Source organism: Nanorana parkeri, unplaced genomic scaffold (genome assembly GCF_000935625.1).
Source record: "Nanorana parkeri isolate BGI_ZX_2015 unplaced genomic scaffold, ASM93562v1 scaffold1029, whole genome shotgun sequence".
Taxonomy (NCBI): domain Eukaryota; kingdom Metazoa; phylum Chordata; class Amphibia; order Anura; family Dicroglossidae; genus Nanorana; species Nanorana parkeri.
This window is the reverse complement of record NW_017307297.1, coordinates 294,125-307,954: the sequence shown is the minus strand read 5'-3', so window position 1 is coordinate 307,954 and position 13,830 is coordinate 294,125. Positions and strand designations below refer to the sequence as shown.

The window sequence follows — 13,830 nt, the reverse complement described above, 5'->3', positions numbered from 1 at the left end:
ATTTCACACACACCTCTTATGACAGTTTCACGTGAGAACCAGCAATAAACCGGCAGCACATTACAATGCAGCAATGTTAACCCACACATAAAATATACAGCATAATCTACATAAAATTCCCATATAATGGCTTATTTGAAAGTCACATAGAATCATCCTCATCTTGATATATAGACAGCAAGAAGTGGTACTACTATCAGGCATGATAACAAGCTCTGTGGGGACACATAAATCTGAAGTGTCACTATGAATAGCTTGCTAATATTAAACAAGGAGCGAAGGTTTTCTTCCCATATATCACATAAATCACACCGTATACAATGCTTGTTTATTATGAGAAAACCCTTAAGACTAAAAATCCAGCAAACGCCAGCAAACTGTGAAATAAAATACCTGATAAATTACACACATGTAAGTGACGATATCAAAGTTCATGTGAAGTCATCATTTAATAATAACAATAATAATAATAATAATAATAAATGTATTACAGTCACGTGGGATAATCGTATCCTTCTTTTCCATTTAAATATACACAAGTCAGCTGTTTAAAGAAAATAATCATATCAGTAAGTTAAGGATGAGTGCACTTATCCTTTTTGCAGCCTTCATGGCGCTATACTAGCCCACCCTCCCCTCTGCAGATGCATACTTATTAAGGGATCGCTGCCATGCAGATCTTTAGTGCACTGTGTGTGCCTGTACAGTAGCTTCTCAAAGGGTTTTATAGGGCCAAGTCTCCAGGCCTCGGAATGCTTGGGGGACGGCCTTCTAGAATCCTTTGAGAAGTTACTATGCAGGTACCTACAGAGTACTGAGGATCTGCACATGATATGCGATACGCGATATGTAAGTAAACAGTGGAGCCCCCGGCTTTTTTAGAAAGTATGCATAAGTCGAGTGGGAGTAAAAGTTTAAAAATGCACTTATCCTTCAGGGCCAATTTACATGTGTGTGGTGTATTAATATGCGTTATGATACGCATTAAAAGAGAACTATGGCCAAACCCTTTTTGGTGTTAGTTCTCACTGGAGTAGATATACTAGGGTAGACCTTCTACCTCCTGTGACCCAGCAACTCAGCTATTGCCCGCTATATGCTGACAGCGCATAGGCATGCTGCAGCCGGGAAGGATCCCGACAATATTCTCGGGATCCACCCCACGGCCTGATTGACAGCTGGCTCTGCCGCTCTAGATCCAGAGCCAGCTGTTGCCACTCCCTCCCATCCATCCCTCCAGTCAGCGCTGGACGAACAGAAAGGGGAGGGGGAATCCCTGTCGGTAGCAATGGCTGACAGTTACCGCTCTCTCCAGTGAGAAGATCGTAAACAGAGCAATCAGTGGTATGTGATCGCTCAGTTATCGATCTATAGAGCTGACATGTGACAGCTGGTGTGTCATCAATGAGTGTATTTCTCTCTCCCCATAGTTCTCCTTTAATGTATGTTATGTTAAAGCAACCCGTTCATCTGAATGGACTTCCTAATGCACCAAAACAAATCAAAAAAGGTGCATGCACTGTATTTATCAATGGAGTGCACCACTACGCACTTGCAGTGTGCTGCTAATCATGTGTGTTGGAGTACTATTCAGAATGAATGGCACCAGTGTATTAATGTGCGCTGCCATGCGTTACTGCAATGCAACTTTGTAAATCCAGCTTCCTTGCATTCTAAACCTTGTTTCCAAGCTTAGTTTGGAATTATATAGTACGTCATGTGGATGCAGAGTTAGATTTGCTTGTCATGCATAATACATGGATGTGGACTGCAATATGCCCAGGGAAGTTTAAGATTTACTAACAGCTATAGAAAATGGTTTTATTATAGGAAGAGATATATGCATTTTTCTGTTTTTCCACAAATCAGTAAAAAGTATTAGACCAAGGATTGTGTGTAGAGAAGTAGTGATTTTGGAAATGAATGGGTTTGGGTAGCTATAACTGTAGGGTTCTATATGGAGTATCATTATTAAATGAATAGAGTGATATAGTGTTCACATGATAACTTGGCTAAAGTGCAGTGATTGCTTCTTTTTTCAGGCTTGATATTGATTTCAATGGCAATACAGTCAAGTGTTATTTAGTTGCTGTAACCAAATGTAGCCAAGCATATTTAGAAGTAAAATAAACTTCAAATAGATCAGCACAACATTCTTATATGCAAATGGTTACATACCGAAAGTCTTCGTCAACTCTGTTGAAGCGGGCTTCCTCTCTGGGAAGGGCTCCACGACCAAAGATGGGTTCCAGGTAGACCCATTTCCTCTGGATCTGGTTGAGATTTTGAAGATATTCATCCAGTTCTGCCAGTTTCCTCTCCCAAATGGACACTTTGTCCTCGAAGCCTTTGTAGTAGGGAGAGTCTTTCAGGGATTGAAGGAGACAGCGGTTGTCTCCTACCTGATTGACAATATCTTTCCAATCTTTAATCAGCTTTATCATTCGTTTATGGCTGTCCTCATAATCCGTTAGGGTAAACACCGCACCAGCTCCCCAAATGTCCAGTTCTCGTAGTGCTTCTCGGATTGTTATTTCTCCTTGGGCTCGGCTATTCAAATCCTAGCAATAAGCAGGAAAATAGAAAAAGTAGACAAAAAACATGTAATCACTTTTAGAGCCTGTGTCAACAAGCTTTTGTTTGCGCCAGGTGGGTTTTGCACCCCCATACATGTGTATAGGAATGCAAAAATCTGCTTTATTCTGCTTAAAGTAGGACAAATGCAGGTCAGAATATGGTCAACTGCAGGTTAAATGCACCTGTCAATTATTCTGAATATCAGAAGAATCTCAAACTGATGACATCAACACAAGTCCCTTAACGCAGGTCCTTTGTCAGATACCCTCAGAGCATACAGATTTGCCATCCATCTCTGAAAAGGGCCCATGAGTTCACTTTGTTATTATTTATAACATTTTGTCTTTTCCACATGTAGGTGTTGTCATGTACTGTATGTTACAACTTTTCTAACATGCAAAACATATTAAAGAAACTGACCCTGTAGTCACTTTAGAGCAAGGATGGCCAAACTACGGCCCTCCAGCTGTGGTGGAACTACGAATCCCATGAGGCTTTGCAAGATTCTCACAGACATGACTCCCGGAGAGAGATGCTTCGTGGGATTTGTAGTTTCCCCACAGCTGGAGGGCCGGAGTTTGGCCATCCCTGCTTTAGAGGTTCCAACATGTTCTCCCATGCCTTCTATAATGCCCCCGGAGCCTCAAAACTCAAGATGTTTTTTTACATACATTTTTTAGACAGCTGATGTGTTCAACAGTTCAGTCCCGCCCCTCGTGTGCTCTGATAACAATAATGGGCAGCCTCTTCAACCACTAGGATGGTGTGGGTATGAGCCCTTGACCACAGAAGCTTTTGGAGAATTACCTGGCATTCAAGGCTTGCAGGACACTGTACATGGTGTGTGAGCACACTTGCTGGTACCTCTATGTGTCTGCTTTTTATCACTGTAGCCTATTTACCACACTTTAACTGGCTACACTACTGGTCACTAACTATCCTAAGGACAGTGTTTATAGACTGTGACAATTTAAGCTGGCCATAGATGTTAAGTTGCAGTTCAGCACTGATCCAACCATCAAAGTATCTTCATGTGTATACTCACTTTGAGTTCTGAAGCTTTTGAGATTATTATATCAGATACTTTCAGTAAATCTCCAAACAGCAACTTCTCCAAAGTGGTTCCCTTTGGAAGTCCGAGAAGTCTAAATAGGTCGAGCCAATGGTCTTGCGACAAGTGCTCGCCACGAACATACTTAAGGACAGGAACCACCGTCTGTGAAAAGACCAGCAGAATAATATTCATTTTAAACATCCAAACACTTCTTTTTCTATTAAAGTATAATTAAAGTCTACATTCTTTTGGCACATATGTACAGCTAGCAAGCGGTAGATATATGACCCATGATTAAAAAAATAAATAAAAGTAGGTAAATACCTAATTACTTACCTGTTCCAGCGCCGCTCACTCCCAGCTGAAAATCTCCTGGCTCACGAACGGCTGTGAAGGTGGAAGTGTGCGGGCGCATGCGCAGTAGAGCGAAGCGGAGAGAAGAGAAACTAAAGTGAATGGATGCAGCCTGAAGCACGCACGTTGAACAGACACTGTGGGACACAAAGAGTCTGCGGTGGATCAGAGACCGGCACCAGCACTGGACAAATGAAGTCCCTTAATCTATGGGCTATACTGCCAGTTACAGGATGACTGGACACTGGCAAAAAAAAAAGATGCCCAGACAGCCATAGGAGGTGAGGTGGCCAAAGTCAATGTAGGAAGGCAGAGGGAATGGAAACCAATGGGAAACAGGCAATTGTAAAGGCATCCAGAGGCCTATGTAGACCCTGCTACTTGACCAGCCCACTCAAATTCTTCAGAGTCATCAGAGAAAGTGCAAGCCCTTTGTCAATGCCAGTGACAGAAAGTGCTCCATGGCTACATTTTTACCAGAACAGAGTCTGGAAAGCATCCTACGCAGAAGGCGACTTCCAAGCTATCCCTGCAAGGTACAGTCAAGTAGGGTCCAGATGCAGCACTCCAAAACCCAAGCTACAAATGGCCAAGCCAGATCCAGAGACCAGCTCTAGAAACGGCGTACAGAAGAGTCTTGATGGAAGAGAAAAACATTAAAGAATTTGAAAAAATGCGCATTTACAAACATTCTTTCATTGCTATTAACTGCACTTATAAGATACTTATAAGGAGATAATAAACATTAAAAAAAATACATTTATACATATTCCTCATACATAGGTAATACAAATCCAAATCTTCATAATAATTCTCCTGTAATAAGGTATTGCATGAATTAACAATAGGTACAAACTAGAGGTGCACCGAAATCAAAATTTCAAAACCGAAATGAAAAAAAAAGTCAGGCTGAAACAGAAAATGTTTTTTTTTTCTATTAAAAAATAGAAAAAGGGATTGAGAACAGAATCCTTAATCTCTTTTTCTGCACCCCCTGTTATAAATGAACAGGAATTGTCAATACTGAGTGTTCCTATTCATTCATACATTATGGAGATAGTATGTTTACCATGTCCACAAACATGTATGAACAGGAAGTGATGTAGAGCATTTCCCATTAATTCATAATTGGGGACACAGTAAACATACTCTGTTCTCAATTATTTACAAACACTCAGTGATCACTGACTGCTTGTACTCGTTCTCCATCCAGACTCGCTGTCACAGGAGGCTAAGCGAGCGGTGCGGGGAGGAGCGCTCAGCCCCCTCTGACTCCTCCCCCGCACCGCCGGCCTGGTCTCCTGTGACAGCTGTCTCCACCCTCACTGCACTGAGGGAGGAGAGCTCAGCCTCCTGTTACAGAACAGGAGAGCGGCGGTGGGGGGGCGGAGACAGCTGTCAGCTGTCCGACAGAGCCACTCTCCATCCTGATCATAGGAGGCTGAGCGGTGCGGGGAGGAGAGACTCCGGACGCTCGCAGCGCTCTCCTCCCCTGCACTGATTCGCCTCCTGTGAAAAGGATGCACCAGGGATGCACCGCTATTTCGGCCGAAAGATGGCACTTTTGGCATTTTGCCAAAAGTGCCATTTTTGGCCGATGTGTTTTGGCAGCTGAAATTTCAGTGCATCCCTGATACAATCACTAGTACTTATTCATGCCTGATTATTTTACTGAACAAGCTGAGGAGATTATTCAAAATGGACCTCAAAACATGAATAACACAGATGGCAACACAGCCTTGCAGTGCTGTGATCCTGGGTGCAATTCTCCCAAAGGGTTCTAGTTGCATTAAGATTTTATGCCTCCCTTGCATCACAACACAAAAAAAAGTGTGAGTATCAGACCAAACTTACCCTAGTGCCTAGGTGTGTGTTTATATATACTATATGTTCAAAAGTGTGTATATTCAAAATGTTGGCATCACGGTTTTTATATTCTGAAAGAAGTTAACAGATGAAAATTCTGTTATGGAATGGATTATTGGGTACTTCAATGTTGGCTCACCTAGGGCAAATAATTATTCTTCCGAAGCTTTCCACATGAGCAAACATTTATTTCATTTTAGTGATTTTATAAATTAATCTATCCTGAAGGTACCAAAATCTTATGCTGTTAGCGAAAATGTAAAACTCTCACACTACCCCTTTCATTTGTCTTTAGGGTGATGTTCAGTAACTTTAAGAAAACAGCTGAGCTCATTTCAACCACTAAACTCCCCTAATAATGGCTCTAGTTCCCCTAATTCAGAAGTAATTACACACTTACAATACAATTAGATTCCCATACAAACTGTGCTTAGAAAAAAAGCCATCTGCTTCACTCTACAGATCTCGATTGGCTGGATAGAAAAGACTTGAAAATCCCACATGCTGTACCTTGTATTTGTCAATTTCTGCCTGTAACTTCACAGACATGGTAGTGTGCTCCTCCATTTTCCTCAGTCTGTCATGCCAAGACAGCAGAAACTCCTCAAAGCTGTAATACTTGCTCCTAGGAATGAAACAGATGGTTGAAATGGTTCATTCTCCATTAGAACAAAGAACAACTGTGCACCAATTAAAAAGCACAACTTTAACTCAAATAAAGAAATTGCTGACATTTTCAGTGGCGGGTGGGATATTTTAAGCTCAGCGGGGGAGAGTTGTGTGATCCACCATAAAGAATACCTGGTTGTGGAATATAATGCCCATGTAGCAGCCATGATGGCTTAGCTCTGCTAGCAGAATTGTTGTGGCTTTGTCTGTTTTCACTGCTGAAAATCAGGGAAAAGAAATCTGTGACATGACTGCTTACATGAAAAAGAGTCACATTAGAGGTCCACTAGAGCAAATAGGGGTAACTATTTTTCAGAACGGATACGATACCAATTATAGGCCACCTTTCAGGCCAATAACCAATATCAGCTACCGATATCTTGTTTACATCCAGCTGTGGCCGATCATTAAAATATATATATATACGCTGCACCGTGTCCCCAGCGGACCTCCCCCAGAGTCCTTCCCTCTTACCCCTTTTCCTGTTTAAGGGGCTGTTCTGCAGAGGGCTCTTTTCCGCACATCTGGTGGGACTGTCCGCTAGTCACCTGCTTCTGGACTAAGATATTTGTCCAAATATGTGTGGTATTTGGGTTCACCCTATAGCAAAGCCCAAATATTGCTCTTTTTAACCAGAAACTAGCTGTAGTCAATAACCACCAATTTATTATTATTATACAGGATTTAAATAGCGCCAACAGTTTGCGCAGCGCTTTACAATATAAGGAAGACATTACAATTACAATACAATTCAAGACACGATGGTAACGAGGGCCCTGCCCGTAAGGGCTTAGAATCTAAAATTAAATTACTGCTACATATCTTTACTGCAGCCAGGAAGGTGATTGTGAGATCTTGGAAGTCACCCTCACTCTTCCTTAAAATGTTTTTTGCCATAATGTCGCAGGTAATGTTTTTTGAGAAACTCACGGTATCCCAGGAGGACACCCTGGCTAAGTACTCCATTGTTTGGGACCCGTCGATCGCTGCCTTCTTTCCAGGAAACTTTGACCGGGTCTCCATGCTCCTCTGATCCCCTACATTTTGTTCCTGTAGTGTCGTGGGGTGGAGAGCCGGCAGCTTTGTGTTGTTAGTCAACCTTTCCTCCCGTTCCGTCTTTTGTGTGTTATCGTTTTCCCCATTATACTCTTTTATACGTCTGTGTTACTTGAGCTGACCAAATTGCTCTTGTCGCACAATGTGCATTGTTATGTTATTGTTGGCTGGGACTTTTGCCTTTTTGTCTTTATGTGTTTAATATGAAAATGTGTTCAATGAAAAAACCTATTGCAAAGAAGAAAAAAAAGCATGCACTGCAGCATTTACAGTAGGGATGCACAGATACCAAGTACAGTACTCGGTACAAGTACGAGAACATGTACCGATACTTTTGAGCTCCAAGACTACACTAGAGAAAATTTCAAAAATTAGGAGGCCGCTGTCATTTGTAAGGAGCACACGGAGCTCCTGGGATTTGTGCATCTCTGTTTTAATGTACGATTTTGTTTTTATAAATATAAATAAAGGGATGCACCGATACCAGTTTTGCGAGTACGAGTACTGGTACTTGCCGAGTACTTACAAGTACGAGTACTGATACATTTTTGTTTAGTGTCATGTGACAGTTTTTCTAAAACAATACAGACTAATGATTTCAGGACAGTGGTGGAGCGCCAGAGCTGCAACCTCTGCAACCCTGGTAGTTCTCATGAAAATGCCAAGTATTGGCACTGGTACTCGAAAAGTATCTGTGCATCCCTAATTTACAGTATTCTTAGCCCCCCTACAAATCCCCATAAATACATTTAGAGCCTGCCAGTTAAGTCTACCTAATGCAGCCTCCTGTGATGGTGTGGCAATAATGCTGCACTGCCCCAGAATTCACACCAGAGTTACCACTCTCATGGAAGTTGTCCCTTGCACTCCAGTGGGATGAGAAAATGAGTCAGGGGGTGTGGCTATCAGCATGTTAATCAGCAACTGCCAAGAAGACCAATGCCTCCGATTTAAGCCATCCTGGTAATCTGATAGATTTCCAAAATAATTAACTGTTGCCAGAAACGCTCATATTTTTAGGGAGAGTGGTCTTGCACAAACCCGATTTGCCTTTTATGTTTCAGACTTCCAATTACCCTCTTCAAACACTTCATCATAACAGACATCATGATCTTTTAATCTACTTTTTACAAAAACATAGATAGGTCTATAGGATACTTTATCTGGATTAGTGCTGGTTTTTAAAATCATAATTATGTGGACAGCAGTAAAACCCCTTTGGAATTTACTTACCTTCTACAAAACAGCATTATACATGTTACACTAGCCTGGTTTAAGGGACCTGGACCAGATGCATTTTTACAAAATGCTAGGGAAAAGAAATTGTACCATTTAGGTAGTGAGTGGGTCCTTTTAAGCTGATAGCGTACCTGAAGGAGATCCAGTCTTCCCTTGACTTCTCATTAAATTCTTGATAGAACTCTTCATACAGGGACCAGGTTTTTATGCACCCATCAATATCAAGCCGTATGTCCTCTGCTGTAGAGAAGTCCGGAGTCTCCAGTTCAAAGTGCAAACAGTCCTCACTGGAAAAGTAAAGTGATATGATTAACAGAAAAATATTTTTTGAGACAGAATTTCTAAAATCTCAGCTTGATTATTGTACAAATGATCTCCTCAGCTGCTAAGTAGCACTGAACCAATATAAAATATGCCTGGGATTACGTCTTGGAGAAACACTGCTCCATGTCCATTGATGATGATAAATCTGTTGTAAATATCTGTAAAATGGTTACGGGTGGCTGACCATGACTGCAAGTGCAAGGTTCATAAATTACACACAAAACTCTCACAGATCTTTGCTAAATGGTAGGCAGCTGGGTTTGCACTAGATAGGCAAATTAATCTCTCAGTATCTTGACCCATCACATGCTGGGTATCATCAAGATTTTAGACTGGTTAATTCTTGGGACCCATTCACACCAGTTTGATCCTTTGCGGTGCATTTAACATTGACGTGTGTTGTGCTAAGGCAGCACACTTATTAGAAGCATTTGCTACTGCAACTGTCTGGTGCGAATGGGCCCCAAGGAAGATTTCCACTTTGAAGCGGATACCCCAACCCAGTATTATTAGTTGCTGAATTTGGTCTAAGGACATGTGTCTTTCAATATTAAAGCATATGTCCAACTATAGCATTTGGATTTGGATACAGTGAGGAAGGGTTAGAACCCCTGTCTGAACCCCTAGGCCTCTGATGGAGACATTTCCCCTCCCTCACTGACTATTGTTTCACAAAACAGGAAGTGCTGCAAAATCTCAGCAGCACAGAGAAGGGGAAGGCTAGAACACCTATCAAATCTGTATTGCTATCTGTGTTGCCATTGGAGATTTTCCCCTCACTTTGTCTGGTGTCACTGTGACAGTAAGTGAGAATTTCTGTCAGGTGAAACCATTGTCAGCAAGAGGGGTGGAATGCAGTAGAACTAAGAAAATCTAAATATTTGATAAAGTAAGGATATCTAGCCTGGATAGGGTATCATTTTGTGTAAAAGCACTTTGTTGTCCAGAGATCAGACAACCAAGATGCTGCATGGCACAGGCTCCCTACCAATTATCAAAGAAACAAAACAAAAAATGTGAGAACAGTAATTTCCCTTTCAAATAATGTAACTAGAAGCAAAGAGCATACATAGGTAAATAACAATCCACGTTTATTTCCCTTAAATAGTCTAATCAGGAACTACGGTATCTTATTCAGTTACAAATAGCAAAAAGCTTAATTGTGAACTCATTCAGGAAGTTCTCTAACCCGATGCCATGAAAGAAAAGGAGAATGTCATTGATTTGTTCTGTGACACTCACATATCACATCCAGGAATCCAGTTTAGATACTGACGACATTATAATCTTCAATATCTAAACTGTATCTTGAAACTATTTTGACCAATATTTTGGCGTACTTTTTGGACTTTCTTCTTGGCATGTTTTTTTTGGCCAATTATTCTTCAATACACATTCCATAAAAAAAGGCTTGGCTTACATCAGTTTCTTCTTTATGGCTTCAAGCTCATCAAACTCCATTTTCTTTTCTTTTATAGACTGAGCACTTTTTTCTAAAATGTCTTCATTTCCTCTTTCAATGATATCATCATCAGGTTTAAACTGATCCCAGCGGGCTTTGAATTTGTCTAGTTCTTGGGTGTACATCTGTACTCTGGCCTTCACGTTTTCCTTCATTATTTCAATCTATATGAAGAAGCACATTTAGAAAGCTAAAAAACACAACTAAGACCACAATTGTTCCCAAGGTGGATAAACACACGTGAACAAATATTTTTTGAATCCATCACATATTCAGAAATTACTAATGACTCCTATTTTTTTTTTACTAAAGTTAATGTCTGTCAAAAAAAATAAAAACATATGCAGTGTATCATATATGCAGATTTCCACATCCAAGTATGGAAAAATCTCTGCTGATCCAGGGGTACGGGATGAGACAGGAAGAATGAAGGTGTATGGCGTGGATGGGAAGGAACAGAAAGGTAAAAGTAGGATGGATCAAAAAAGAAGGAAGGGTGTGAGATGGTAAAATAAATAATAGGAAGGAACTGAAATTCGTAGAAATGACAGGGAGAAAGTAAGACTGGCAGGAATGGAACTAAAATGATTTGGCGCAGAGGAAAGCAAGGCATTAAGTAGCATAAAAGGAATAGAAGAAGTGGATTGTATGGGAAAAGAATGAAAGGAATGAGACAGGGAGAAATGAAAAGGAAGAGGAATGATGGAAGGGAGAAGAGTCAGAAGAAAGGAAAGTGAATGCAATGTAAATGAAAAATGAAAGTAGGAAATGAGAGTGAGAAAAACAGATGAGAAGCAATGAAAATATTAGAAGGGATAAGGGATTAGATAGTGATATTGGGTGCCATGGAAGCAAGGAACACATGAGAGGAAGTGTGAGCAGGAGGAATAGAAGGGGGGAGAAATGAGATGGGGAGGTATAGAAGGAATGAAGGAAGATGGGGAGGAAAGGTAGGGATGAAGTGAGATAGGGAGATATAGGAGGAAGGAAGTGTGATGGGGAGAAATAGGAGAAAGGAAGGAGGATTGGGAAGTAGGAAGTGAGATAAGCAGGCATGGGATGGAGAGGAGAAGAATCCTTACCTGCTCTTTCACCATTAGCTGATGACTCTCGATCATTAATTCAAATTTATCCCACTTTGCCCTGAGATTACTAATAGTATCTAAGCCACTTCCAGCGACTGAGCGCAGTAACCTGTTCTTGTCTTCAGCTTCTTTAAATAAAGGGAGTATCTGCAGATCAAACAGATTTTAAAATAAAGCAAGAAAAACACAAACTTCATCTACATGAAGAGAACTGTCAGGATATCATTGCAGAAACTTACTTTATGGAATATCTAAGAAAGGGAGCCTGACATTCTTTATGACTTTATAACTGCCTAGACTGGAGGAAAACTCCATCAAAAGCCAATGGTGACTCAATCTGCAACTTTACACTCAAAGTGAAATTCAGTGTTTAATGAACTTGACGTTTAAAGATGAACAGTCACATCTGGGCTCATCCAAGAATCTGAATAACCTGTCTAAAATTGCTAAATCTATGCAAGATTTATATTTCCCCCTTATTTAGCTTTACCTTTTCTAAAGCTGGCCATACACTGTAATATTTTCTTTGTTCAACCCACTGGCTGACAAAGAAAATATTACAGACCCACTTGTCTTTACTGTATACCTCATGCTGCCTGCCCTGTTCGTTTGAAATTTTTCTGACCGGCTCCTTTAATCAGCTGATCGAGTGTTGGCAGCCAAACTCCTTACTTTATATACATTTCAGCTCTGTATGGAGTTTAGCTTTAAATATCTGAATGGGTATTCTGTCACATGGTGTGTGTATTAAATGGAAGCATTTAGATCCCAATGTAGATAACTGATAAAAGGATAGAACATAGCACCTCGGGTTTCTTGAGTTTCAACTCTCCGTGCTTCTTGTTGGCTTCCCCAATCTCTTCAATACTCTGGGGCCGGCTGGACAAAATCTCCATTCCATCAGACACAAAACTATCAATTTCATGCAAATGTGCTGAAAAGAGACAGCCATGAAGAGGTTGGTAACGGCTTAAGTTCACACATAAACAAACATAGAAAGCAATGATGTGGTCAAATACAGCTAAATGTTCTGCTAGAACCATTTCCAATGAAAATAGTAATTTATTTAATGAATTCCACCTTTTATACAATGGATTTCTAAAATAAATATTGATAGTAGTTCTAAATGAAGTGTCACAGTTGTGTCATTGTGTACTGGTATCTCTTACCTTGGATGGATCTCTTTAAAGATATTACCAGAGCATCAAACAACTTCTGAATGAGATCATCTATGATGGTCTTTACCGGATTACAGTTAATGGTCATGCAGTCAACCTTCATAGTGCTGGAAAAGAAATAAATATAATGGTGTTATTTCATGTTAAAGTCCATCAATTGTGCAACATCAATGCGAACTAGTAATGCGGAAGGGTAAAATCTGAAAAGCAATGCATACAATGTACAGCTTTCCTGACAAATGTTACGTATAAAACTTTGAACCAGGGCTGCACACATCAAAGGAACTTGGGCCTTAGTCGTTTATAGTGGAAGGAAAGTGAATTGTTCCAGAGTATATGTAGGCAATTCTCCATAGCTTTCAGCACTCGTTCTCCTCTTATACCAGTTGCCTACTGTTTCTCTTTTGCTCTTCCAGTGCAGCAGTGACAGTGTTGTCAGCCTTCTTCGGAGCAAACTATATTTATCACAGGATCAATAAGTACTTGTTTTTCAGTGCAGTGTTTTCAAAGAGACAAAACATTGTGGAAGTGTGCGTGTTTAGGAGTTGTGCTGTTTTATTCAGATTTTGTCTACACATACATTTTAACCACCACTGCCTTTTTTACGCCTCAGTGAACCATAGGACAACAATGTTTTTGTTTTTTTTCTTTTCAAAGATATGTCCATTATACACCATATATACTTTATCTATACAGTCTATCCCAATATGTAAAAAAAAAAATTTGGGGGGAGAGCAGGTAGTAGTTTATAGCTATAGTATACCCTCACCGAGCAATTTATTAGGAAGACCTTTACACCTGCTTATTCATTCAGTTATGTAACCAGCCAATCATGTGGGAACAGTAGAGTGCATATAGTCATGAAGATACAGGAGTGCATATAATCATGCAGGAGTTAACATTCACATCAAAAACCAGAATAGGGTAGAAATGTGATCTTAGTGTCTGGAGTCCAAACTTCACTGG

The 13,830-nt window shown here is 40.5% G+C and overlaps 1 protein-coding gene across 1 annotated transcript in view; it reads right to left on the bottom strand.

Moving 5' to 3' along the window:
* The window catches only part of DYNC2H1 (dynein cytoplasmic 2 heavy chain 1), a 315,198-nt gene that overhangs the window by 260,316 nt on the left and 41,052 nt on the right, over positions 1–13,830 (bottom strand). Inside the window, exons 19-26 of the mRNA XM_018567326.1 lie at positions 12,856–12,971; positions 12,493–12,620; positions 11,684–11,833; positions 10,560–10,765; positions 8,947–9,102; positions 6,362–6,476; positions 3,623–3,793; positions 2,179–2,561 (exon numbers count right to left, since the gene is read on the bottom strand). Of these exons, the coding sequence (XP_018422828.1) occupies positions 2,179–2,561; positions 3,623–3,793; positions 6,362–6,476; positions 8,947–9,102; positions 10,560–10,765; positions 11,684–11,833; positions 12,493–12,620; positions 12,856–12,971 (1,425 nt within the window). The remainder of the gene's footprint in view (positions 1–2,178; positions 2,562–3,622; positions 3,794–6,361; positions 6,477–8,946; positions 9,103–10,559; positions 10,766–11,683; positions 11,834–12,492; positions 12,621–12,855; positions 12,972–13,830) is intronic.